This window comes from Theropithecus gelada, chromosome 1, assembly GCF_003255815.1.
Source record: "Theropithecus gelada isolate Dixy chromosome 1, Tgel_1.0, whole genome shotgun sequence".
NCBI lineage: Eukaryota > Metazoa > Chordata > Mammalia > Primates > Cercopithecidae > Theropithecus > Theropithecus gelada.
The window spans coordinates 68,865,477-68,887,531 of record NC_037668.1 but is presented as its reverse complement, the minus strand read 5'-3'; the positions used below and the strand labels follow the sequence as shown (position 1 = coordinate 68,887,531).

Here is a 22,055-nt window from a genome sequence, read left to right as displayed (position 1 = left end):
CCCCATCCATAAAGAACTTACATAAATAATTATGATTATATAGGAGATAGGGAAATGGTAGAATTTGTCCAGCCTTTCTCTGCAAAGCCTTCTGACAGAAAATGTAAAATTTTTGCTGAGCTTTAGTCACTGAGTGTGAGTAACATGAGCAAAGATATGGGACCAAGAAAGCCATGAGTTTTAGGAAACACTAACGTCCTTGGTAGCTTGAATGTTAAGATTCTACATCTGTGAAGCCTCCCACATCCAGACCTTTCTCGTATCAGGATATCTGCCTGGACCCTCCAAAACACCTCTGATTTCTCTTCCTTATCTAAGCGTCTCTTTCTGTTGCCTGAAAGTCTGTGTCTTTTCAGAGGGACCTGTGTTATAGTGGAAAGAACACTTTTTCTAGATGCTTTATTTCTTTTAAGTAAAAATTCTTCTAATGACTTTTCCTTAATCTACAAAGAACTCCTAGAGTCTGTGAGAAAACAAAAGAATATCTCAGCATAAAAATGGCTAACTAAAATACAAACTGGCTGATAAGCCTAAAGAGATCTTTGACTTTATTAGTAATCAAAAATTATAAATAAAATTATAATATTATTTTATTTTTTCACTGATAAGATTTGTCAAAATTATAGAAATTGTTAAAACACAGTTTTAGCAAATATGTGGTAAACACACTGTGTACTTTTGGTAGGAATAGAAATTGAGTCTGGGCAATGTAGTGAGACCTTGTCTCTACTAAAAAGAAAAGAATTAGCCAAGCATTCTGACGCACACCTGTAGTCCCAGCTACTCTGGAAACTGAGCGCGGAGGGTTGCTTGAGTCCTGATCGGGGTTACAGTGAGGTATGATTGTGCCACCACACTCCATCCTGGGTATCTGAGTGAGACTTTGTCTCAAAACAAAAACAAAAACAAACAAACAAAAAAATTTGGCTTATACTTGTAATCCCCACAGTGTGGGAGTCCAAGGCAGGAGGAGGACAAGTCTAGGAGTTTGTGACTAGCCTGGACTCCACAGGGAAACCCTCTCTCTAAGAAAAAAAAAAAAAAAAAATCAGTATATTCTTTCTAGAGGATATTTCAGCAATATATATGTTGTATCAAAATCTAAACTGTGCACGCTCTTTGTCCATTAGTCCCACCCTTAGGACAAATCTCACCCTTAGGACAAATCCCAAATCTGTGACTCATACCTGTAATCCCAGCACTTTGGGCAGCCGAGGCAGGTAGATCGCTTGAACTCAGGAGTTCAAGAACAGGCTGGGCAACTTGGCATAGCCCTGTCTCTACAAAAAATGCAAAAATTAGCTAGGCATGGTGGCACACACCTGTAGTCCCAGCTACTAGGGAGGCTGAGATGAGAGGATCGCTTGAGCCCAGGAGGTCGAGGCTGCAATTAGCTGTGTTCACACCACTGTACTGTAGCCTGACACTGACTCAAGGCAAGACCATGTCTCAAAATAAAATAAAGACACTTAAATTACCATCAGTGGCGTTTAACAAATATATTGTTGTTTAAACTTTGGTACATAGAACACTATTTATACGGTGTTAGTGGAGTGGAATTTCTGATCTAAAGACATTGATTATCCTTAATTGCTTTTAGGAATTTGGGTTCACATTTAGGTTGAACAAAGTGGAGTTCTTGTAAAGGAATGTGGCCAGAACAGTAGCCAGACACGAGTAACAAGCCTGTCAAATGAGGAGCAGTCAAGGGATTTGGGACATAGAGATTAGATATATCTAGGATCAGTAGAGGTTAGAAGGCAGATGTTGGCTGACTATAAAGAGTAGTCTGTCCATTTGTACTGTTGAGTAATAGCTAAATAATGAGTGTCGCATGATTGGAAGTATTTAAGCAGAGGCTGAAAGGACCATTCAAATCTCAACTTTTTTTTTTTTTTTTTTTTTTTTTTTGAGACGGAGTCTCACTCTGTCGCCTAGGCTAGAGTGCAGTGGCGCGATCGCAGCTCATCGCAACCTCCACCTCCTAGGTTCAAGCAGTTCTCCTGCCTTAGCCTCCCAAGTAGCTGGGATTTACAGGTGCCTGGCACCACGCCCAGCTAATTTTTGTATTTCTTTTAGTAGAGACAAGGTTTCCCCATGTTGGCCAGGCTGGTCTTGAACTCCTGACCTCAGGTGATCTGCCCACCTCGGCCTCCCAAAGTGCTGGGATTACAGGAGTGAGCCACCACACCCGGCCCAAATCTCAACTTTTATATCACCTTATCAAGATGCCTTTTTTGACTGCCCTGCCTAAAATAGCACACCTTTTTTACCTCTTACTTTTATTTTTTTAAATTTCAAAATAGCCAGGAATTGTATAATTAATGTGGTGTCTCTGTTACCCTCTGGACCAGCTGACGTATTTGTTTGTTTGTTTGTTTATTGTCTGTCTTTCCCGTTAGAATGTAAGCTCCATGTGGGCAGAGACTTCGGCTGCACTGTATTTTGCTATATATCACCAGTGCCTAGAACCAGGCTTAACATATAGTAGGTATTCAGTAAATATTTGCTGAATGAATGAAATTAGAGAAAGTGATTCATGCATTTAACTAGGTGATCTCTTGTGCTTTATATTTTATGGGCCAAGGTACGTTAATGCCATTTTTAAGTCCCTTCAGGGCAGGGACCTTTTTTTCTTTTTTAATAATAAATGTAAACATCATGTGGTATGCATCAGCGTTTATAAAAACACTTTTATAAGCATTATTTAGTAAAGGAGATGGCTGACTTTTTCTCATCTGTGAAGTCTTAGCTCAGACATTTCCTCTGAAGAGTATCTGTCCGTAACTTTACTAAGATAGCTCCCAGTCTCTATCGCATCACCTCATTTTATTCCCTTCAAGTTCTTTTCACTTACTGTCTTGTTTATTTATTATGTGTTAGCTGTGTCTCATCATACACCGGCAAGTAAATGAGGGCAGGGACCCCTGTCATATTGCCGGGCACATAGAGGATAGTTAAATATCTGTTGAATGAATAATTGAAAACATTCAAATTATACTGTTTGAATATTTTGAATTATAATTTTGAATTATAATGTTGGAATAATTGAAAATACTCAAATTTTATATGTTTAAATTATAAAACATTATACCTTTGTTAGTTAATATTAATTTTCACAGTAATCTCTGAGCCCAAGCATGAACGAGGTTTTCATGTTCTGCATTTTCAAGACAACCTGTACTACCTCGTTAACTTTATCATTATCATAACAGATTACTTGTGTTATGTTTATTAATGTCCCTGTTTATCTCTAGACTGAAAGCTCCATGAATTGAGAAATCATGTCTTACCTTGTTCCCCTAACATTTAACACAGTTCTTTGTACTTGGAGAAGTTTAAATATTTATTGAATGAAGAATCTATGTACAATCTTGTAAGACAGATATCGTCTTCATCTTTCAGATGAGTAAACTGAGGCTTGGAAGGATTAAATAATTTACCCAAGATAGTTAGCTATAGAAACAAGACTTTTATCAACATCCTCAAACTCCCAATATTACATTATTTAAACTACACCAGTAGTAGTTCTTAGTCATAGATGTTAATCCAAATTACCTAGGGAGCCTTGGAAAATACATGTTCTCAGGCCACACTTGGAGCCTACTGAATGAGAACTTCTGAAGGTGGGGCCCAGAACTTTGTTTAAAGAAATGAGACTATAAGTATCACATGAGAGTCAATGATTTATACCAGAGGTCTGGCAAACTACTGTTGGGAGGTCAAATCCAGCCCTCTGCCTGTTTGTGTAAATAAAGTTTGAGTGGAACAGCTATGCTAATTTATGCACAGATTGTCTGTGGCTGCTTTCACACTGGAGTAGTGGAGCTGAGTAGCTATGACATAGACTGTATGGCCTAGAAAGCATAAAATTTTTATTATATTGTCTTTAACGGAAAGCTTGCTAACTCTGGATCTATACCTTGGTGCCTGTCCTATTTCTTTTGTGGTTACTTTAGTGCTTGGAGATATGGCAGACATATTATGTCTGGCTTCATCATGGGCATTACAATAGGTGTCCAAACATTCTTACTGAGTCATAAAAATTACCTTATTTTGCAATTCACCTGATAATAAGGAACTAAGTCTTAGGTAGCCCAAGAAGTCAAATAAAAGGAAAATACCCTCTAGCTATGGTTCAAGCCAGCCAGCCATCACAGTGGGTGAACTACTTTAAACAGAGGTTCCTTTTCATTCAGTTAGTAATAGAATGTTTCCTAAGTGGTAAAAGGGCTGAGGTTTCTAGCCTATGTACATTACAGAATAGGGATTGAATACCATGGTTGATATGTAAAATGGAGAACTGTAATTAATACCCTAATTACTGTGTTACCCCTGATGCTACCATTATTCTTAAGACCAAAGTCTCTTGGGTGCTTTTAGTCAGAACTTACGCTAATATAAGCAGTTACCCAGGACTGACCAAAATTCTTGGTCTGTGCTTCCTAATACAGTAACTATTAGTTACATGTGGAGATTTAAATTTAAATTAATTAAAATTAATAAAATTTAATTTCTTACACTACCCACATTTCAAGTGTCCAGTAGTTATGTGGCTGGTGGCCACCTTATTGGCTAGCACAGATACAGAACATTTTAGTCAGCACAGAAAGTTTTACTGGACAGTGCTGCTCTAGATGCCAGAGTTGAAGATTCTCAATCCAGGGAAATCCAAAACTTGCTATTTGATTTAATCTTTCATTTGTAAGGATGGAATAATAAATTGTAATGTTTTATTTTTCTAACAGCAAACAGTGATGAAATGTATTCAGTCCTTGCTTTAGGGCCCTGTAAACTAGGAGCAAACTCTTCATTAAATTCTGATAACGTCTTTAAACCTTGACTTCAGAAAAGAGTCATCTCATTTGCCCTATAGACTAACTGTCTAGTCATGATGATTAATCATCAGTCAGTTCATGAAATAGTTCAAATCTATTTGACTTAGTTAAAGATAGTGGGAAAGGAACCAGTTATAAAACAAAAGCTATAAAATAAATAGAGTGTAAAGTCTTGGCATCATCTTTGGAGTGATTTAGATGTCATCATTCAGTGACTCATTTTTATTCCCAGCATCTAGTGCTTTTTGCATGGCCCAAAGGGGCTCTGTGCTGCTCCACTACAGAGGAAGCTTCAAGAAATGCTGGTTTGCTACAGTGTTTTAGCTTGTGAGATTCTCTGGGACCTTCCCTGCTCCATCATGGGGTCACCTCTAGGTGGGTATTAGGGGGAGACTGGTAATTGGTTTAACCTTTAAATAAAGAATTTGATAATCTTTAGTGATCCAATGAGATCCATATCTAATGGCCTACCTTAATATGTTTTCCCTTGCCCCAGCACAGTGTCACCTTGAAGATTGTTTATCTAGGACAGTATTCTTCAAACTTTGAGAGGGTGTAAGGCCAGTTCAAGAGGCTAAACGATTCTACAGACTCCCCAGCTTGTTCTTATTTACTGTCATCAGACATGCTTCCCAGGTCCTACTTTGCTCTAAATTAACAGATCTTTGTCACTTTGTACCCCAGAGCAAGACACTGTGGCTAGGGTGGGGGTGCAGTAAGGGTAGGTGAGAGCCAGTTTTTTGAGTGAGGTTTCAACTATAATCTCACTCATCTGGCTTCCCCTCCCCTCAAATCATCTCACCCCTTGTCTCTAGACAGCCTTTTCTTCATTCTTCCTGAGCTGAGATGCTGGAATCCAACCATATTGGGTGTTAAAAGCTGCCACTTGACAGCAATGAGGGACCTTTCTGAGAGTCAGAGTGTTCAAAAGGAATCTCCCCACCCACTTTCTGCTTCTTCTATTCTGTTTTCCATGAGCTTCCTGGGCACTTCTTTGAAGTACTACTGATATATCTTGCTTTGGCATTTTGGATCACTTTAGGAATGAGCATAAAGAACACCCTAAGCCATCTTTAGACCATTATTTTAAAACATGAATCTAAAACATCTGCTCAGGTCACTTAGATTCTTCCCCTTAATACTCCTTTGAGCTCAAACAGGAAAAAAATATGTTTTTTATGCTCAAAACCAGTCCACAAATAGCTTACTGTTTAGTGTAGATTATATCCTGAAAACATTTTTTTTAGGAAGTTGACTGTGATATAGATTTCTATTTCCTTTACAGGTCATTTTACCTGGGACAAATACCTAAAAGAAACATGTTCAGTCCCAGCGCCTGTCCATTGCTTCAAGCAGGTAATTGGTTTTCAACATCTTTAGTAGGTGGAAGATAAGTCATTTTTTAATGGTTTTTAGACAATCAAAACAGGAGGTGGAAGCCCTTGGGCTTCTTACCTCAGGGCCCCAGAATAAACTTCTACGGGAAGAACACAGCTCAATAAGTGAAATTTGGTCACTGTGAGTTTTGGCAGCAGACATTCTTCCCATCTTCATCCCAAGTAACACCCTTGCCTCCTTCTTTACCTCCTTGAGGATATTCTGTGTTACTGAAAACAGCTGCTGATTTTTACTAGAGCTCTTAATTCAGACAGGAAAGAGAGTTATAGTCCATAGACATTGTTGAAAATGGAGCAGTATTTCTTTCTCTGTACTCAGCACTCCTGTCACAATCTTATCTTTCTACAAGAATGTTGACACGGAGTCCCACTCAGTGAAGCATTTCAGGAGCTCATCAGAGGTCATCAAGAGTTTCCCACAAGGATTAAGTAACCTAGACAATGCATGGTATTGACTGTATCAGTGTATGGTATGGCTGATAAGCAAAGAAGTGTTCTGGTGCTAAACAAAGCTAAACATCAGGAAGTTACCTACAATCTTTTCCTTTAGTACTCAAAGGTTATTTCCTCACACTGTCAACATTTTGGGTTGAGTTTGAATTTTGTCTGTTTTCTTTTTCTTTTCTTTTTTTTTTTTCTGAGATGGAGTCTTTCTCTGTCACCCAGACTGGAGTGCAATGGTGCAATCTCGGCTCGATGCAAGCTCCGCCTCCTGGGTTCACGCCATTCTTCTGCCTCAGCCTCCAGAGTAGCTGGGACTATAGACGCCCGCCACCATGCCCAGCTAATTTTTTATATTTTTAATAGAGACGGGGTTTCACCATGTTAACCAGGATGATCTTGATCTCCTGACCTCATGATCCGCCCGCCTCGGCCTCCCAAAGTGCTGGGATTACAGGCATGAGCCACCGTGCCTGGCCATAGCATTTTGCCTGTTTTCTAAGTAGAAATACAAATTCGGGACTTCATTTGAAAGGGACTGAATTTATACTTCCACCTGAAACCATTTTTTTAAAAAGACAGTGTATGTTAATAATGGTTTGTTTTGTTTTGTTTTGAGACAGTCTCACTCTCTCACCCAGGTTGGCGTGCAGTGTCGTGATCTTGGCTCACTGCAACTTCTGCCTCCCGGCTTCAAGCAGTTCTCCTGCCTCAGCCTCCCGAGTAGCTGGGACTACAGGCACACACCAACATGCCTGGCTAATTTTTGTATTTTTAGTAGAGACAGGGTCTCATTGTGTTGGCCAGGCTGCTCTCTAGCTCCTGATTTCAGGTGATCCACCCACCTTGGCCTCCCAAAGTTCTGGGATTACAGGTGTGAGCCACTGGGCCCAGCCAACAATGGTTTTTAAGTCACTAAAAATCATGCAGCCAAATAGTGATCTCTAGATCAAATGAGTTGAGCTGCCTCTATGATTTTCTAGCTTGCTGTCTTAACAGTTTCCAGACCATGGCCCAGGGAAAGGGAACTCATGTTGAGCCCAGCAGACTCCCTAATTGGAAGAAATGGAAGAAAAAAAAATGAGAGTCCAGAGAAACCAAGGTGGCTAGAATTTACAGGATGGAGTATCAGAGAGGAGAAAGCTGCACACAAAACCACAGCGATCTTCAGAGGGTCCAGGAAAAGACTACCATTTTATACATGCATATGAGAAAACTACCTAAGGCCAAAGGAAAAAACTATCTGAAAGGATTCAAAGGAATAGAACCTGGCACTCACACAGGGCTGCGAATAGTTCCTGATCTCACCAGTTAGACTAGAACATCTCATAATTGATTGGGCATTGGGTATAATACTCAGGAAGGTCTTGCTCAGTATTGGAAAATAATTAACACTGAGCATTGAACTTTATATTATTGAGCATTGCTTCAGTCCAGTCTGACAAATCATAAAGGTAAAACTCAAGAGGATCAAACTATTTTATGAGTAACTTAACTGCATCGAGGAACAAAACCCAAGAAGATTTACAGGAATGCAAGAGTATCCAGTACCCAACAGGTAAAATTCACCAGATCTAACTTTCAATCAAAGACTACCAGGCATGCAAAGAGGCAGGAAAATGCAACCAATCATCTAGGGAATAATTGATTGAAACTGGCTCAGACTCTACACAGATCATAGAACAGCAGACAAACACATTAAAACAATTATTTTAATATATTATGTTCAGATATTAAGCAGAGACATGGAAAATATTGAAAAGACTCACTGGGCTACTATGTGGGAAATGAAAAATACATTAGATTGGATTAATGCCAGAAGAAATTAGTAAACTTGTAAACATAACAATAGAAACTATTCAAAATGAAACACAAAGAGAAAAAGGAATTTAGAAAAAATGAGAAGAGCACCAGTGAACTATGGGATAACTTCAAGTGACCAAATAGACATGTAATTGGAGTCCCCAGAGGAGAGAAGTGATGGGGGATAGAAAAAATATTTGAAGAAATAATGGCTAAAATTTTTCCAAAATTAAAAATAACGGCCGGCCACGGTGGCTCATGCCTGTAATTCCAGCACTTTGGGAGGCCAAGGTGGGCAGATCGTGAGGTCAGGAGATTGAGACCATCCTGACTAACACGGTGAAACCCCATCTCTACTGAAAATACAAGAAAATTAGCCGGGTGTGGTGGTGGGCAGCTGTAGTCCCAGCTACTTGAGCGGCTGAGCAGGAGAATGACGTGAACCTGGGACACAGAGCTTGTAGTGAGCTGAGATCGTGCAACTGCACTCCAGCCTGGGTTACAGAGCGAAACTCCATCTCAAAATAAATAAATAAATAGATAAATAAATAAATAAAATAAAACTCTAGGTCCACAGAATCAAGAAATTCAAGGAATCCCAAAGAATAATAAGAAGAAAACTACTCTGAGGCATATCATAATCAAATTGCATAAAACCATTGATAGAGAAAACTCAACAGCAGCCAGAGAAAAAAGACACTTTATATACAGGATAACTAATGTAAGAATTATATTTCTTGTTAGAAATAATATAAGCAAGAACAAAATTGAACAATACCTTGACAGTACTAAAAAAAAACCAAAAACCTGTCAACTTGGACTACTGCAGCCAGCAAAGATGTCTTTCAAACACAAAGGTGAAAGAAATAAAGATATTTTTAGATTTACAAAAGCTGAAGGAATTCATCACTCACAGACTCAACCTCAAGAATGTTAAAGGAGGTTCATCAAGCTGGAAGAAAATGATATCAAATGAAATAACAGATCTATACAAAGAAATGAAGGTCACTGGAAATTGTCATTACAAGCCTAGATATATAAGATGTTTTCTTATTTAAATCTGTGTAAAAGGTAATTGTGTAGACAATAATAACCCATATATTGTGAGGATGATATATATAAGTAAAATGTATGATAAGAGTAGCACAAAGGCAGGAAGGGAGGAATCTTAGGTATATTACAAGGTTCTCATGCATGAAGTAGTACTATCTTACTTGATAAGATAGACTGGTAAGTTAAAGATGTTTGTACTGTAAACTCTGATGCAACCACTAGAATAATGGGAAAAAATAGCAAGATGTTTTATTTAAACCCAGCTATATCAGTAATCAAATATAAATGGTCTAAATGTTAAAAAGCGGAAATTGGCACATTGGATAAAAAGCAAAACCCAATTATATACTGCCTTCAAAAACTTACGCATGTTTTATGTTTCTTTACTATTGAGCTTGCTATGATTGGAAAAATTATGCTTTAAATAGATTAAAAGTAAATGTATGAAGATGATATACCATGCTGACATTAGCCATAATAAAGGTGAAATGGCTATATTAATATCAAAGTACACTTCAAACCAAATAATATTAACAGGGTTAAGGAAGTTAATTTTATAATGATAAAGGAATCAGACAAATCCTGACATGAAGCAAAAACCAATAGAACTAGTAGGAGAAACAGATAAATCCAAAATTATCTATAGTCAGACTTTTAATACTCCTTTCTATATAATAAAAGAACAAGTAGAGAAAAAAAATCAGCAAATATATGGTGGATTTGAACAACACTATGAATTAACTTGATCTAACTGACATATATAGAATACTGTCCAACATATGTAGAATACACATTCTTTCCAGGTGCATGCAGAACATTTATCATGATAGACCACATTCTGCACCATTAAATGAGGCTTCAGAATTTTTCTTTCTTTCTTTTTTCTAGGGCTTGAGAAATTTAAGAGGATTTAAGCAATACAAAACATGTTATCTGGCCAGGTGCAGTGGCTTGTGCCTGTAATCCCTGCACTTGAGGAGGCCAAGGCAGGCAGATCATCTGAACTCAGGAGTTCAAGACCAGCCTGGCCAACATGGTGAAACCTCATCTCTACTAAAAATACAAAAAATAGGCGTGGTGGCACCTGTAATCCCGGCTACTCGGGAGGTTGAGTCAGGAGAATGGCTTGAACCCGGGAGGTGGAGGTTGCACTGAGCCGAATCATGGCACTGCACTCTAGCCTGGGTGACAGAGTGAGACTCTGTCTCAAAAACAACAACAAAAGTATGTTCTCTGATTGTAAGGAAATTAAATTAAAAAACAATGGTGGGAAGTTATCTGGAAAATCTCCATGTATTTGAAAACTAAGTAACACATTTTTAAATACTCCATGAGTACTTAGAAACTGAAAGGAACATTAGAAAGTATTTTCAACTCAATGAAAACGAAAGAACATTTCAGAATTTGTGGGGTGGTGCTAAAGCAGCTCAATTAATGACCTCAGTTTCCACTTTAGAAAAGTAGGGAGAAAAAAAGAGCAAGTTAATTTCAAATTAAGCGGAGAAAAGCAAGTAATAAAGATTAGAGTATAAATCAGTGAAATAAAAATATAGAGAAAAAGCCACTGAAACCAAAAGCTGGTTCTTTGCAAAAACAAATAAAAGTGATAAACCTGTAACTAGAGTAATCAAGAATAAAAGAAGACACAAATCACCAACATCACAAATGACAGAGGACCGGGCACAGTGGCTCACAGCTGTAATCCCAACACTTTGGGTGTCCCAACTTTACTGGTGTTTCAAACATTTGAGGAAAAAATATTACGAATTCTGTATTGACTCTTCTAGAAAATTTAACAGAAAAGGATATGTCCTAACTCATTCTATGAAGGCAAACATTTCTGATACCAAAACCAAGCAAAGACATTGAAAGAAAAGAAAACTGTGCAGCCATATCATACATGAAAATAAATGTAAACATTTTAAGTAAAATTGAAGGGAAAAAATTTAACAATATGTAAAAAGAATAACTCATCATGACCAAGTGGGGTTAATTCTAGGAATGCAAAGTTGGCTTCAATTTCAAAAATTAATCAGTGGAATTTACCATATGTACACATGCTAAAGAAAAAAACTACTATTGTCTCAATAGATGCAGAAAAGGCATTTCACAAAATTAAATGTCTATTACTAAATAAAAACTAAAAACGCTCACCAAACTAGAAATAGAAGGGAACTTTCTAAATCCTAAACTCTAAAGGGCATTTATTAATATCATAAAGGGCATTTAATAATATCATACTTAATGGCGAAAAGGCTAAATGCTTTCCCCTTAAGGTCAGGAACAAGACAAGGATATCTGCTCATGCCACTTTTATTCAGTATTGTACTACCAATGCAAATAGGCCAGAAAAAGAAATAAAAGGGATCTGGATTGAAAGATTAGAACAAACACCAAGGAAAATGTATACAGGACAAGAAAGTACATGAATAGAGATGCTCAATACCATTATTTCATTAGGGAAATACAAATTAAAAGTGATTAGTAAGCTATCACTATACATTTATTTAAATGGCTCAGATTTTCAAAAGGCTGACCATATTAAATAGTGGCAAAGATGTAGAATAAATGGAACTTTCATATGCTGCTGGTGAAAATGCAAAATGGTTCAGCTACTTTGGGTGGGGCAGGGGTGGAACTAACAAATATGCAAAATTTATATAAAGGAAACTTTAGAAGATGCTTGACCAAAATTTTGATTCATTAAAAAAATAGAGTGCACTTTGTCAAACTTAAGAACTTCTGCTCTTCAAAAGATACTGGTAAGAGAACAAAAATACAGGTCACAGACTATGAGAGAATAGTTTTGCATTTCTTAACGATAGGGATATGCTCTAAGAAATGAATTGTTAAGCAATTTCATCGTCGTGCGAACATAGAATATACTTGCACAAACCTGGTTGCTATAGCCTACTACACACCTAGGCCATAGCCTATTCTTCCTAGGCTACAAAACTGTCCAGCATGTTACTATACTGAATACTGTAGGTAGTTGTAACACAATGATATTCGTCTACGTAAACATATCTAAACTTGGAAAAGGTACAGTAAAAAAATATACGGTATAAAAGGTATACTAACACTTGTACACCTGTATCAGGCACTTACCATGAATGGAGCTTGTAGGACTGGAAATTGCTGTGAGTGAGTCAATGAGTGAGTGGTGAATGAACATGAAGGCCTAGGAGATTATTGCATACCACTGTCAACGTTATGAACACGTACACCCAGGCTACACTAAATTTGTTTAAACATTTTTCTTCAGTAAGGAGTTAACCTTAGTTTACTGTAACTTTTTCACTTTATAAACTTAAATTTTTTAACTTTTTGACTCTTGTAATAATACTTAGCTTAAAACACATTGTACAGGTGTACAAAAATAATTTTTACTTTTTTAATTTTAATTTTTTTTTTTACCTTTTAAACTCTTTTTGTTACAAAACTTAAGACAAACACATACATTACCCTAGGCCTACACAGACTCAGGATCATCAGTATCACTGTCTTCCACTTCTACTTCTGAGCCTACTGGAAGGTCTTCAGGGGCAGTTACATGCATGGATGGAGCTGTAATTTCCTATGGTAACAATGCCTTCTTCTGGAATACCTTCTGAAGGAGCTGCCTGAGTCTGTTTTTTTAGTTAACTTTTATTTTTGTATAAAGAATACACTCTAAAATAATGATTAAAAATATATATTAAACACATAAACCAGCAACATAGTAATTTGTTATCAAGTATTATGTACTGTACATAATTGTATGTGCTATACTTTTATACAGCTTGCAGCACAGTAGGTGTTTTTACACCAGCATCACCACAAATGTGAGTAATATGTTGCTGTAGGACCTTAAAACAGCTGTAGTATAACTAGGATGCTGGAATTTTTTAGCTCCATTGTAATCTTATGGGACCACAATCTATATATAGTCTATTGTTGACCAGACGTCATTATGTGGAACATGACTATACTTGCAAATGACATAACTGACAGCATTATTTTCCAAATTGATCTGTAGATTCAACACAATCTCTGTCAAAATCCCAGCTGCCTTTTTTGCAGAAATTGACAAATTGGTGCTAAAATTCTTAGAAGAGACCCAGAATAGCCATAGCAATCGTGAAAAGAGAGAACAAAGCTAAAGCATTCACATTTCCTGATTTCAAAACTTACTACAAAGCTACAGTACTTAACATGTCATGGTTCTGGCAGGAAGATAGACGTACACATCCATGAATTAAAATTGAGAGTACAGAAATTGACCCACCAATTTTTGGTCGATTGATTTTTCACCAGGATACCAAGACAGTTCAATGGGTTTTTCAACAACTGGTGCAGGAACAGCTGCTTATCCACATAGAAAAAAGTGAAGTTGGACCCTACCTCTATGCCATATACAAAAATTAACTTCATGAGGATCATGGACCTAAATGTAAGAGTTAAAACTACAAAACTCTTTAAAAGAAACATAGGAGGAAATCTTCATGACCTTGGATTAGATAATACAACACCAGAAACATAAACAACAAAAGAAAACATAGATAACTTAAACTTCATCAAAATTAAAAGATTTTTGTTTCCACACCATCAAAAAAGTGAAAAGGACAACCCACGCAATGGGAGAAAATATTTGCAAATTATATATCTGGTAAAGGACTTGTATCCAGAATATAGAAAGAACTCTTAAAACTCGGGAATTAGGCTGGGCGCAGTGGCTCACACTTGTAATCCCAGCACTTTGGGAGGCCGAGGTGGGTGGATCACGAGGTCAGGAGATCGAGACCATCCTGGCTAACATGGTGAAACCCCATCTCTACGAAAAAGACAAAAAATTATCCGGGTGCGGTGGCGGGTGCCTGTAGTCCCTGCCTTGGGAGGCTGAGGCAGGAGAATGTTGTGAATCCGGGAGGCAGAGTTTGCAGTGACCCACTGCACTCCAGCCTGGGCAATAGTAGAGCAAGACTCCATCTCAAAAAAAACCAAAAAACAAAAACAAAACAAAACTGGGAATTAAAAGACAACATGATTTTAAAATGGACAAAGAATTTGAATAGGTATTTCTCCAAATATATACAGATGACCAGTTAGGAACATAAAAGATACTCAGTAGTCATTAAAGAAATGCTAATCAAAACTGCAATGAGATATACATCACATTGACTAGATGACTCTAACATCAAAAAGACAAACAATGGCAAATGTTGCTGAGGATGTGTAGAAACTGGAACCCTCGTACATTGGTGGTGAAATTATGAAATCCTGTAGCCACTTGAGAAGACAGTTCAGAGGTTACCCAAAATGTTAAACAGAGTTACCACATGACCCAGCAGTTTCACTCATAAGTATATGCCTAAGAAAATAGAAAACATGTCCACAGAAAAATATACCGTAAATGTTCATCACATCATTATTCATAATAGCCAAAAAGAGGAAACAACCCAAATGTCCATCAGCTGATGAATGAGTAAGCAAAATGTATATCCATACAATGGAATATTGTTCGTCAATGAAAAGGAATGAAGTACTGATACACTCACTGACATGGGTGAAACTTGAATCCATTTTGCTAAATGAAAGAAATTATTCACATATTGGCCACACATCATATAATTACATCTGTATGAAATGTCCAGAATAGGTAAATCCATGGAAACAGAAAGTAGATTAATGGTTTCTAGGGCCTGAGCTGAGAGGGTAGTGGGGAATGACTCCACTGGGGCATGGGGTTCATTTTGGGGGGATTATGGAAATGTTATAAAATTAGATAGGAATGGTGTTTACACAACTCTGAGAATATTCTAAAAATCATAGAATTATATACCTTAAAATGGTTAATTTTCTGTTTTGTGATTTAAACATATACCTACCATATGATCCAGCCTTTTCACTCCTAGGTATTTGTGCAAGAAGAAAGAAAGTGTATTTCCCTACACGAAATTTTGTACTTAAATGTTTCTAGCCGCTTTAGCAAACCATATCTCCATCAGCACGGTTATACTGCTCAACAGTAAAAGGAAATGAATTATTAATATGGTTGAATATCAGAGTAGTTATGCTGAGTGAAAGAAGCTAGGCAAAAAAGAAAGTACATCTTCTGTGATTCCTTTTAAGACTAGAAAATGCAAAGCAATCTACAGTGATAGAAAGTAAACCATTGGTTGCCTGGGTACAGAGGTCCTGGAGGGGCCAGAAGAAGAGATTACAAAAGAGCATGTGAGAACTTGCCATGTTCATTATTTTTATTGTGGTGATGCTTTCACAGGTTTATATGGTGTATATGGTAGCATGGGCATATACATATGTCAAGACTTACTAAAGTGTATAGTTTATTGTATGTCAATTGTATGAATTGATTAGTAAGTTATTGTCGAAATAAGAAAAAATTAACCTCCAGTAGTCTCTGTGGTAGATATACACATCAATATACTAAAATATTCCACAAAGAGACACAAAGAATATTGTAGTTTAATAGGACGTAGTAGTCCTAAAAAGACTAAAAAGGGACTAAAAAGTCCCTACCTGGAAGGGTAGGGAGTTAGAGAATTATAGGATGAGAAAACATTTAATTAACTGGCCTATATAAGACATTCTTGTCCTTTTTTTTTTTAACTGGTATGGGTCTATTTGATGCTTCATTGGAAAGTAATTTTTTACCCTTCATCTTACCTTTCGTTGTTTCTTTTGCATGAAACCTTTCTTAATTATTAGGGAATAATTCAGTTGGTTGTCCCTGGCCCAGCTATAACCAATCTGAATCCAAAACATGAATTTTGGGGGTTTACTGTTAATCTGTCTAAACCTCATGCCTTGTTTTTCCCAGTCCTACACACCTCCAAGCAACGAATTCAAGATCAGTATGAAATTGGAAGCACAGGACCCCAGGAACACCACATCCACCTGTATTGCCACAGTAGTTGGACTGACAGGTGCCCGCCTTCGCCTGCGCCTTGATGGGAGTGACAACAAAAATGACTTCTGGCGGCTGGTTGACTCAGCTGAAATTCAGCCTATTGGGAACTGTGAAAAGAATGGGGGTATGCTACAGCCACCTCTTGGTGAGTAGGTAAACCCAAACTCTTTCTAGCCAATTATTAATAGTTAGCTTCCAAAAACTGAACATTCTAATATGGGAAAGCCTAGGTTCCCCTGCTTATCCCTTATTTTTCATATAGTCTCCTAAAAAGGCCCACCCAAAATGAAACAAGCTGCGCAATTTGGACATCTCCATCTCTGCATTAGCTTATGATAACCAGGCTTCTCCCAAATTATTTCTGACAAGAAATCACACCTTTTGTTCTTCTTGGCCGGTGCCCATTTACCTGAGAGAGAGAATGGAAGGAGGTCTTGCCATTTAACCTATCTCAAAAAGCATAAAGCTTTCACCAAACCCTATCATGATGACAAGAATTGAGAGAAAATCTGCCAGTAGAAAGCATGACTATTATAAGGATCTCTTATCTCCTTTCTCACTAATTCTCACCTGGTCCTTGGAGTTTTCTCACTTTGAATCCATTATTACATGAAAATCATTTTTTAAAATATGATACCCCCACTAGGTTTTTCTTTCCAGATAAGATCCCCCTCCAGCTTTTGCCTTAATAAATCTGAGGGATTCAGCCCTTCTTTTCAGTTACTGTCAATCACTATTATAGGGAATCTCAATGGGGGACCGAGAGAGTTAGATTATGGACTTCGGCTATATTTTCTCTAAGGAAGCTGTGCTAGATTGAGAGTTGGAGAGCATGTATCTTGGGCTCCCTAGGTACTTATTTAATGTTTTCCCCCGTTAAAAAAACAATTGTAATGTAAAAATTTCAAACATATAAAAAGGTAAGAGAAAAATAGCATAGTGAATGCTCGTGTAACCTTCATTGTTGAAGTCAATATAGTTTTATCTATACTTATATACACTTTCTGTCCCCACCTCCAATTGTTAAACATAGTATCATTGTATCATGAAAGTATTTAGTATGTCTCTGTCATGGGCAAGGATGTCTTAAACATACCATACTGTTATCATGTATAAATAAGCCAATGATAATTTCTTAATATCAACAAGTATTTTAATGTGTTTAAATTTTCCGAATTGTCTGTCTCTCTCTCTCTCTCCCTGTCTGTCTCATTTATATCAGTTTTTCAAATCAGAATCCAATTAGAATCCACACACTGCAGTTAGTTGATATGTCCTTTAAGTTTCTTTAAATCTACGAGTTCTCCTCTGCTCTCATTTTTTTCTTGCAGTTTACTTGTTTAAAAACCTAAGTCATTTGTCTTTTAAATTTCCTAAAATTATATTTTGTTGATTGTACTCTTGTGGTATCATTTTTTTTTCTTTTTTTTTTTTATTATACTTTATGTTCTAGGGTACATGTGCACAACATGCAGGTTTGTTACATATGTATACATGTGCCATGTTGGTGTGCTGCACCCATTAACTCATCATTTACATTAGGTATGTCTCCTAATGCTATCCCTCCCCCATCCCCCCAACCCACAACAGGCCCTGGTGTGTGATGTTCCCCTTACTGTGTCCAAGTAATCTCATTGTTCAGTTCCCACCTATGAGTGAGAACATGCAGCATTTGGTTTTCTGTTCTTGCGATAGTTTGCTGAGAATGATGGTTTCCAGCTGCATCCATGTCCCTACAAAGGACACAAACTCATCCTTTTTTATGGCTGCATAGTATTCCATGGTGTATATGTGCCACATTTTCTTAATCCAGTCTGTCATTGATGGACATTTGGGTTGGTTCCACGTCTTTACTGTTGTGAATAGTGCTGCAGTAAACATACATGCATGTGTCTTTATAGCAGCATGATTCACAATCCTTTGGGTATATACCCAGTAATGGGATGGCTGGGTCAAATGGTATTTCTAGTTCTAGACCCTTGAGGAATCACTACACTGTCTTCCACAATGGTTGAACTAGTTTACAGTCCCACCAACAGTGTAAGAGTGTTCCTATTTCTCCACATCCTCTCCAGCACCTGTCATTTCCTGACTTTTTAATGATTACCATTCTGACTGGTGTGAGATGGTATCTCATTATGGTTTTGATTTGCATTTCTCTGATGACCAGTGATGATGAGCATTTTTTCATGTGTCTGTTGGTTGCATAAATGTCTTCTTTTGAGAAGTGTCTATTCATATCCTTTGCCCACTTTTTGATGGGGTTGTTTGTTTTTTTCTTGTAAATTTGTTTGAGTTCTTTGTAGGTTCTGGATATTAGTCCTTTCTCAGATGAGTAGATTGCAAAAATTTTCTCCCATTCTGTAAGTTTCCTCTTCACTCTGATGGTACTTTCTTTTGCTGTGAAGAAGCTCTGTAGTTTAATTAGATCCCATTTGTCAATTTTGGCTTTTGTTGCCATTGCTTTTGGTGTTTTAGACATGAAGTCCTTCCCCGTGCCTATGTCCTGAATGGTATTCCCTAGGTTTTCTTCTAGGGTTTTTATGGTTTTAGGTCTAACATTTAAGTCTCTAATCCATCGTGAATTAATTTTTGTATAAGGAGTAAGGAAGGGATCCAGTTTCAGCTTTCTACTTATGGCTAGCCAGTTTTCCCAGCAGCATTTGTTAAATAGGGAATCATTTCCCTATTTCTTGTTTTTGTCAGGTTTGTCAAAGATTAGATGGTTGTAGATGTGAGGTATTATTTCCGAGGGCTCTATTCTGTTCCATTGGTCTATATCTCTGTTTTGGTACCAGTACCATGCTGTTTTGGTTACTGTAGCCTTGTAGTATAGTTTGAAGTCAGGTAGCGTGATGCCTCCAGCTTTGTTCTTTTAGCTTAGGATTGTCTTGGCAATGCGGGCTCTTTTTTGGTTCCATATGAACTTTAAAGTAGTTTTTTCCAATTCTGTGAAGAAAGTCATTGGCAGCTTAATGGGGATGGCATTGAATCTATAAATTACCTTGGGCAGTATGGCCATTTTCACGATATTGATTCTTCCCATCCATGAGCGTGGAATGTTCTTCCATTTGTTTGTGTCCTCTTTTATTTCGTTGAGCAGTGGTTTGTAGTTCTCCTTGAAGAGGTCCTTCACATCCCTTATATGTTGGATTCCTAGGTATTTTATTCTCTTTGAAGTAATTGTGAATGGGAGTTCATTCATGATTTGGCTCTCTGTTTGTCTGTTATTGGTGTATAAGAATGCTTGTGATTTTTGCACATTAATTTTGTATCCTGAGACTTTGCTGAAGTTGCTTATCAGCTTAAGGAGATTTTGGGCTGAGACGATGGGGTTTTCTAAATATACAATCATGTCATCTGCAAACAGGGACAATTTGACTACTTCTTTTCCTAATTGAATACCCTTTATTACTTTCTCTTGCCTGATTGCCCTAGCCAGAACTTCCAACACTATGTTGAATAGGAGTGGTGAGAGAGGGCATCCCTGTCTTGTGCCAGTTTTTAAGGGGAATGCTTCCAGTTTTTGCCCATTCAGTATGATATTGGCTGTGCGTTTGTCATAAATAGCTCTTATTATTTTGAGATACGTTCCATCAATACCGAATTTATTGAGAGTTTTTAGCATGAAGGGCTGTTGAATTTTGTCAACGGCCTTTTCTGCATCCATTGAGATAATCATGTGGTTTTTGTCTGTGGTTCTGTTTATAAACAGAGATACAGACCAATTGAACAGAGCAGAGCCCTCAGAAATAATACCACACATCTACAGCCATCTGATCTTTGACAAACCTGACAAAAACAAGAAATGGGGAAAGGATTCCCTATTTAATAAATGGTGCTGGGAAAACTGGCTAGCCATATGTGGAAAGCTGAAACTGAATACCTTCCTTATACCTTATACAAAAATTAATTCAAAATGTATTAAAGACTTAAATGTTAGACCTAAAACCATAAAAACCCTAGAAGAAAACCTAGGGAATACCATTCAGGACATAGGCATGGGGAAGGACTTCATGTCTAAAACACCGAAAGCAATGTCAACAATAGCCAAAATTGACAAACGGGATCTAATTAAATTAAAGGGCTTCTGCACAGCAAAAGAAACTATCATCAGAGTGAACAGGCGACCTACAGAATGGGAGAAAATTTTTGCAATCTACCATCTGACCCGGAGCTAATATCCAGAACCTACAAAGAACTCAAACAAATTTACAAGAAGAAAACAACCCCATCAAAAAGTGGGCAAAGGATATGAACAGACATTTCTCAAAAGAAGACATTTATGCAGCCAACAGACATACGAAAAAATGCTCATCATCACTGGTCATCAGAGAAATGCAAATCAAAACCATAATGAGATACCATCTCACACCAGTTAGAATGGTAATCATTAAAAAGTCAGGAAACAACAGGTGCTGGACAGGATGTGGAGATATAGGAACAGTTTTGCACTGTTGGTGGGACTGTAAACTAGTTCAACCATTGTGGAAGACAGTGTAGCGATTCTTCAGGGGTCTAGAACTAGAAATACCATTTGACCCAGCCATCCCATTACTGGGTATATACCCAAAGGATTATAAATCATGCTGTTATAAAGACACATGCACACGTATATTTATTGCAGCACTATTCACAATAACAAAGACTTGGAACCAACCCAAATGTCCATCAATGACAGACTGGATTAAGAAAATGTGGCACATAGACACCATGGAATGCTATGCAGCCATAAAAAAGAATGAGTGCATGTCCTTTGTAGGGACATGGATGCAGCTGGAAACCATCATTCTCAGCAAACTATCATAAGGACAAAAAACCAAACACCACATGTTCTCACTCATAGGTGGGAACTGAACAATGAACATTTGGACACAGTAAGGGGAACATCACACACCGGGGCCTGTTGCGGGGTGGGGGCTTGGGGGAGAGATAGCATTAGGAGACATACCTAATGTAAATGACGAGTTAATGGGTGCAGCACACCAACATGGTACATGTATACATATGTAACAAGCCTACACATTGTGTACATGTACTCTAGTACTTAAAATATAATATAATAAAGTAAAAGTAGAATTCTATGATTCAGCAGTTCCATTTCTGGGTATATACTCAGAAGAACTGAAAGCAGGAACTTGGGCAGATAGTTGAAAACCCATGTTTAGCAGCATTAGTCACAATAGCCAAAAGGTGGAAGCCACTCAAGTGTCCGTTGATGGAAGAATGGATAAAGAAAATGTTCACACATATGTACACACAGAAAGAGAGTGGGGTGGGGAAGAGAGAGAGATGCAATGGGAATATTATTCAGCCTTAAAGAGGAAGGAAATTATAACACATGCTACAACATAGGTGAACCTTGAAGACATGCTAAGTGAAATAAGCCAGTTATAAAAGCACAAATATTGTATGATTTCACTTAGATGAGATATCTAGAGAAATCAAATTTATAGAAACAGAAAGTACAATAGTTATTGCCAGGATCTCGGGGAGGAGGAAGTGAAGAGGTTAATAATAGGTACAAAGTTTCAGCTGGGGAAAATGAAAATGTTCTGGAGATGGATGGTGGTGATAGTTGCCCAATAATGTGAATACACTTAATGTCACAGA

The 22,055-nt window shown here is 37.5% G+C and overlaps 1 protein-coding gene across 11 annotated transcripts in view; it reads left to right on the top strand.

The window, feature by feature from the left end:
* SCMH1 (Scm polycomb group protein homolog 1) overlaps positions 1–22,055 on the top strand; it is a 218,081-nt gene that overhangs the window by 71,213 nt on the left and 124,813 nt on the right. For 4 of the 11 annotated variants that reach the window (XM_025397702.1, XM_025397670.1, XM_025397687.1 and 1 more), the window contains 2 exons: positions 6,124–6,194; positions 16,353–16,587. In XM_025397702.1, the coding sequence (XP_025253487.1) occupies positions 16,389–16,587 (199 nt within the window). In that variant the 5' untranslated portion in view covers positions 6,124–6,194; positions 16,353–16,388. Of the gene's footprint in view, positions 1–5,070; positions 5,214–6,123; positions 6,195–15,764; positions 16,592–22,055 lie in introns of those variants that run through there. The other 7 variants (XM_025397710.1, XM_025397694.1, XM_025397729.1 and 4 more) reach the window with 4 other exon arrangements.